Below are 6,276 nucleotides of genomic sequence, written 5' to 3'. Positions count from 1 at the left end.
TTCTACTTCAAAAATGCATGTGATTGAAGAGGGACAAGCTAAGAAATCTCAAGGAAGCAAGAAGGACCAACAACCCAAGAACCAGTCCAAGAAAAGGAAAATCGTGTATTGACGAAAATGATTAATGCACTTTTGTCAAAGTCTGGATCAAGTCAAGGATTTTGGGGGGAAGCCTTGTTAACAGTTTGTCATATCCTAAATAGAGTTCCTAAAACAAGGAGTTCTATAACCCCTTACGAATTTTGGAATAAAAGGAAACCCAACCTAAACTATTTGAGAGTTTGGGGTTATAAGGCTGTTGTAAAACTCTCAGAACCTAAAAAAAGGAAATTGGGAGAAAGAAGTGTGGAGTATATATTCTTAGGATATGTACAAAATAACAAAGCATATAGGTTCATGGTAATTGAACCTAATAATTCAATTTTGGCTAATACTATAATTGAACCTAGGGTTGCTATTCCAAAAGATGTTATTCCAAAATCAAATAAATTGACAAAAGATGGTGAAAATGAAACCATTGAATTGAGAAGGAGCAAAAGAGCTAGAAAGCCAAAAGACTTTGGATCGGACTTCTATATGTATCTGGTTGAAGGATTTTCAGATGCTAGTTGGATCACTAATAAAAATGATCACTTGTCGACAAGTGGTTGGATCGTTATGCTTGGTGGAGATGCCGTTTCTTGGAGTTCTAAGAAACAAACTTGTATCACTGATTTAACAATGGTAGTAAAGTTTGTAGCACTTGCTTCATCTTGTAAAGAAGCTGAATAGCTACGTAATTTACTTTGTGATATACTATTGTGGCTGACACCTTTGTCACCTATCTCAATATATTGTGATAGTGCAGCTACACTTGCTAAAGCTTATAGTCAAGTGTATAAAGGTAAGTCAAGGCATGTTGGTTTAAAACATAGTTATGTCAAAGATTTGATCACCAATGGAGTCATATCAATTGACTTTGTGAGATCTAATGAAAATTTGAGTGATCTTTAACAAAAGGGTTATAAAGGAACTTGGTGTTATGAACATCAAGGGGGATGGGTTTAAAGTTCAAAATTCTTACTCATTAGTGGTGGAATGTAATAATTCGAACTAATTGAATTGAAGATATCTGAGATAGGGAAGGGAAAGAGAGAGGAAGAATTGAGAATGAGATCTGAATTAAGGGAGAGGGAAAAGAGAGGGAAAAGAAAGGTTTGAATTGATTAGGAAAGAAATCTGGAACAACGTATTACCTGTCCTGCCTTCAATGCAGATGAATTACTTATACAATTCTTAGCTTTGAGCTCAAGACACAGCCTGCTAGTACTAACTACTTTTCCCGCCAATTAACTACTCTTCATTCTGTTATATCAGTTGCTATCCTCGTGACTCTTCATGCTATCACATTTCTGGTGCTACTCCTTTGCTGAGTCATCCCAGTCAATTGTGCATGACAATTTGGACTGATTCCAGGCCATAACAATACCTCCCCCTAAAAACAATCCTAGTCTCTAGGATTGATTGATTTGAAAAGAAGGAAATTGAGCATGAATGAACGTCCAATCCTCCCAAGTGGCTTCCTCAGGTTCCATGTTTTCCCACTGCACCAACACTTGCTCAACTTCCTGACCCTTCCTATAGATTGTCCTTTTATCCAGCACTGCTGAGGGGGTGACCTCAAACTCACTATCTGCGTTCAAGGTAGGCAAAGTAGTGCTGACTGGGGCCTCCTTTGGTGACTTTTTGAGCAATGAAACATGAAAAACAGGGTGTACGGTCGATCCTGCAGGTAGCTTCAGCTTGTATGCTACAGTCCCCACCTTTTGTTCCACCTGATAGGGCCCGTAGTACTTAGCAGTCAGTTTCAAATTCCTCCTTACGGCTACTGAGGTTTGTCTGTAAGGTTGGAGCTTCAAATAAGCCCACTCTCCCACTATAAACTCCCTGTCACTCCTCCCTTTATCAGCCATTTGCTTCATTCTGTTCTGAGCTTTAAACAAGTTCTCTTTGAGCAAGGAATTCCAGCCTACTCTTTCCTGTGCCCAATCCTCCACAGCAGCTACTATTGTCTTATCGGGCCTCAGGTTCAGTTGTATAGGTTTGTAACCATATAAGGCCTGGAAAGGGGACATTTGTAGACTGCTATGGTGGTTAGTGTTATACCACCATTCTGCTGCAGGAAGCCATTTTCTCCACTTCCCTGGTTGATACATACACACACTCCTCAGGTAGCTTTCTACACATCTATTAACCCTCTCAGTCTGTCCATCAGACTGAGGGTGGTATGCAGAAGTGAGGTTTAGCTCTGTGCCAAGCATCTTGAAGAGTTCCTGCCAGAACAAGCTAGTAAAGGCTTTATCCCTATCAGAGACAATGTGTGTTGGTAGGCCATGTAACCTGAAGATCTGATCAAAGAATGTCTCTGCTACACTTTTAGCAGTGTAATGAGAAGTCATAGGGATGAAATGAGCATATTTAGTAAATCTATCTACCACCACATAGATGACATTACAACCAAAAGATTTAGGCAAACCTTCTATGAAATCCATGGAAATTTGTTGCCACGCTTGCTCAGGAATGGCCAATGGCTGCAACAGTCCTGGATAAGCGCAATTCTCATTTTTACTTCTCTTGCAGACATCACAATTCTGTACATACTGTTCGACCTCTTTTTTCATTCCAGGCCAGTATAGGTAGCTTTTGATCCTCTGATAAGTACCATGATTCCCAGAGTGACCTCCAAGACAAGAATCATGAAAACAGGAAATCAATTTTTGCCTTAGTCCAGCCTCTGCTCCTACCCAAATCCTTCCTTTAAATCTCAAAATCCCTTGGTTATACAAGTAGTCAGGTAGTGCTTCAGCTCCCATGGCCAGCCTCAGTAGAACCTCCTTTGCCATGTCATCACCATTGTAGCTCTCAGCTACCATTGACAGCCATTGAGGCTTGATGGCAGTGATGGCATGTACAAATGTTTCTGCTGGCTCCTCCTACTCTCCCCTTCTTGATAATGCATCAGCAACCACATTGTCCTTACCCCTCTTGTACTGGATCTCATAATCCATCCCCATAAGTTTAACCAGCCACTTCTGTTGAAGGGGAGTGTTTATTTTCTGATCCAGCAAGTATTTGAGGCTTTCATGGTCAGTCTTTATGATAAAGTGGTTCCCCATCAAGTAGTGTTTCCATTTTTGAACTGCTGTGATGAGTGATAGAAGTTCTTTTTCATAGGTGGATCTGGTCTGGTTCTTCTGGCCCAACACTTGGCTGTAGTAAGCTATAGGTCTCCCTTGTTGCATCAGCACAGCCCCAATAGCTAACTGACTAGCATCAGTTTCCAATTGGAATGGTTTTGAGAAGTCAGGTAATGCTAATACTGGAGATTTACTCATGACCAGCTTCAACTGTTGAAATGCAGATTCTGCAACAGCACTCCAAGCAAATTGATCCTTCTTCAGTAACTCAGTGAGGGGCTTAGCAATTTCTCCATACCCCTTAACAAACCTCCTGTAATACCCAGTTAGGCCCAAAAATCCTCTGAGGGCCTTTAAACAAGTAGGAGTTGGCCAGGACAGCATAGCCTCCACCTTGGATGGGTCAGTATTCACACCTTCACTAGTGATAACATGTCCCAGATACTCCACTTGGTTTTGACCAAAAGAACATTTAGACATCTTTGCAAACAAGGAGTGCTTTCTCAAGGTCCCTAATACTAAGGATAAGTGGTGTAAGTGGGTTTTATAATCTGGACTATAGATCAGAATGTCATCAAAGAACACAAGGACAAATTTTCTGATGTAAGGTTCAAAAATGGAGTTCATTAGTGCTTGAAAGGTGGCGGGGGCATTTGTCAGGCCAAATGGCATTACAAGAAATTCATAAAGTCCAGAATGAGTTCTAAAAGCAGTTTTATGGATGTCCTCAGGTCTCATTCTGATTTGGTGATAGCCTGATCGCAGATCAATTTTAGAGAAGACCCTGGCTCCATGTAACTCATCCAGTAAGTCATCTATAATAGGGATTGGAAATTTATCTTTGATGGTAAGATTGTTCAGTTGTCTATAATCAATACAAAGCCTCCAGCTCCCATCTTTCTTTTTAACTAAGAGAGCAGGTGATGCAAAGGGGCTGTGGCTAATTTGTATAAGACCAGAGGTTAGCATGTCCTTCACTTGATTGTCAATTTCATTTTTCTGTACATGGGGGTACCTATATGGGGGAATTTTGAAAGGTTTGGCATCTGGTTTAAGGGGGATTTGGTGATCATGGCATCTGTTTGGGGGAAGAGTTTTAGGTTCAGCAAAGATATCATCATATTTGGCCAACAACTGAGTAAGAGAATCTGGTTCAGAAATTACCTGTGAGTTGTGAACCTTCACCATACAAGATTGCTGCAGAGCCTTCCTGATCTTATGTCTGACAAATTTGTGAGCTGTTGAACCTTGCTGCATTCTAACGTTTGCATTGTTGGAATCTCCTTTTAACACCACGTGCTCTCCTCCTTTCTCAAAAGACAGGTTTAGTCTCTTGAAATCAAAGGTAATGGGGCTGTAGGATTTCATCCAATCCACCCCAAGGATCATATCATAAGGTTCCAGGTCCATGACAAATACATCCTGTGTAAATGTGTGGCCCTGCATGTCCCACTGCATTCCTGGAATCCATTGGTCGCAGTGCAGCTCTTTGCCATCAGCAATCTTGACCTTAAAAGGCCTATGCTTCTGCACAGTTTCTGGGTACAACTGAGCCACTGATCTCCTGATAAAACAATTGGTACTTCCTCCATCCAATAGGATTGTCAGCTGACTGTTCTTAAACTGCCCCTGCATTTTGATGATACTTGAGGATAATTCCCCTGTCATTGCATGCAGGGTCAATATCACATCCTGCTCTTGCTGGTTTCCCATGTATTCAATAACTTCCTCTTCTTCTGTTGTTTGTTCTGCCTCACCTTTTTCCTCTTCTTCTATTAACATCATGTGGACCCCCTTGCTCTTACAAGTGTGTCCGGGAGTAAATCTGTCCCCACACCTAAAGCATAGGTTGTGCTCCTTCCTATATTGGAATTCAGTAGGAGAAATTTTCCTGAAAACTTGCTGTGAATTGGACTTCTTGCTGTAGTCTGTAGGCGAAGTACTAGACTGCCTTGCTCCTGGGTCCTGGACTCCCTGCGTTCCCTTGGTAAGTCCATAGGAGCCTGAGTGCAATGTACTCTTGAGTGTGGTCCTGCTGAACTTGTGAACAAGCTCCAAATGATGCTCCTGCCATCTGGCCATCTCAAAGGCAGCTTGTAGAGTGTCTGGCCTATGCATCTTCACGGCAGACTTAATTTCCCCCCTCAATCCACTTAAGAAACTAGAAATGTAGTAAGATTCAGTCAGTTCTGGCACCTGAATCATTACAATGGACCTCAATTCTTCAAATTTTTCCTGATAAGCCAATACAGTGGATGATTGGCTGAGTTTGCTGAACTCCTCCACCGCATCTGCTTCCCCTACAGTGCTGAACCTCCTACATACTTCCAAACTGAAATCCTTCCAATGAACTATTCCGCGATCCTTTTTGAAATTCTGATACCAGAGATCTGCCTTGCCTTCTAAGTGTAGTTCCACCAAGTCAATCTGCTATTCTTCAGGAGTGCGAAACAGTTGGAAGAACTTTTCACACTTCCTGACCCATTCCTTGGGACTATGGCCATCAAATCTGGGAAAATCTAACCTGGGAACCCCCATTGGCCAATGCTGACCATCTCCTCTGGATGAATGACCAAATTCACCTTGTCGAACACCTTGTGCTCCAACACTTCGATTATTAGGAGTTTTCTCTACTGAGCTTGTAGGATTCCCCAAAATGGCTCTATCACCTTGCAAACTTCTCAAAATAGAACTGAGTTGAGTACTCATGAAGCTTTTCAGCTCTGTGCTATTGGTTTCCATTAGAGCTCGCATCTCTCTTTGATTACCTTCCAACCGTTCTTCCATAGCCTGTTTGTCAGCAACCAAGGAATCAATGACTGCCTGGATCCTGGCCTCTTGTTTCCTGAGTTGCTCTTCGAAGCTCTTCATTCTAGTGCCTTCTGCCATAATCTTCAGCAGTTCGAAGCTTGCAATCCAAGGATCGCAAGCTCTGATACCACTGTAATAATTCGAACTAATTGAATTGAAGATATCTGAGATAGGGAAGGGAAAGAGAGAGGAAGAATTGAGAATGAGATCTGAATTAAGGGAGAGGGAAAAGAGAGGGAAAAGAAAGGTTTGAATTGATTAGGAAAGAAATCTGGAACAACGTATTACC

General features: G+C 41.7%; 1 protein-coding gene across 1 annotated transcript; it reads right to left on the bottom strand.

Moving 5' to 3' along the window:
• Positions 1–2,972: 2,972 nt before the first annotated feature.
• Positions 2,973–6,065, bottom strand: LOC113713927 (uncharacterized). The gene is made up of 2 exons (XM_027237733.2): positions 5,658–6,065; positions 2,973–5,603 (listed from the first exon to the last, which is right to left on the bottom strand). Exons 1-2 carry the CDS (start codon positions 6,063–6,065, stop codon positions 2,973–2,975), a joined length of 3,039 nt encoding a protein of 1,012 aa, XP_027093534.2.
• Positions 6,066–6,276: the final 211 nt, after the last annotated feature.

This window comes from Coffea arabica, chromosome 10c (genome assembly GCF_036785885.1).
Source record: "Coffea arabica cultivar ET-39 chromosome 10c, Coffea Arabica ET-39 HiFi, whole genome shotgun sequence".
NCBI lineage: Eukaryota > Viridiplantae > Streptophyta > Magnoliopsida > Gentianales > Rubiaceae > Coffea > Coffea arabica.
The sequence above is the reverse complement of the archived record's forward strand: the minus strand, read 5'-3'. Positions and strand labels throughout refer to the sequence as shown.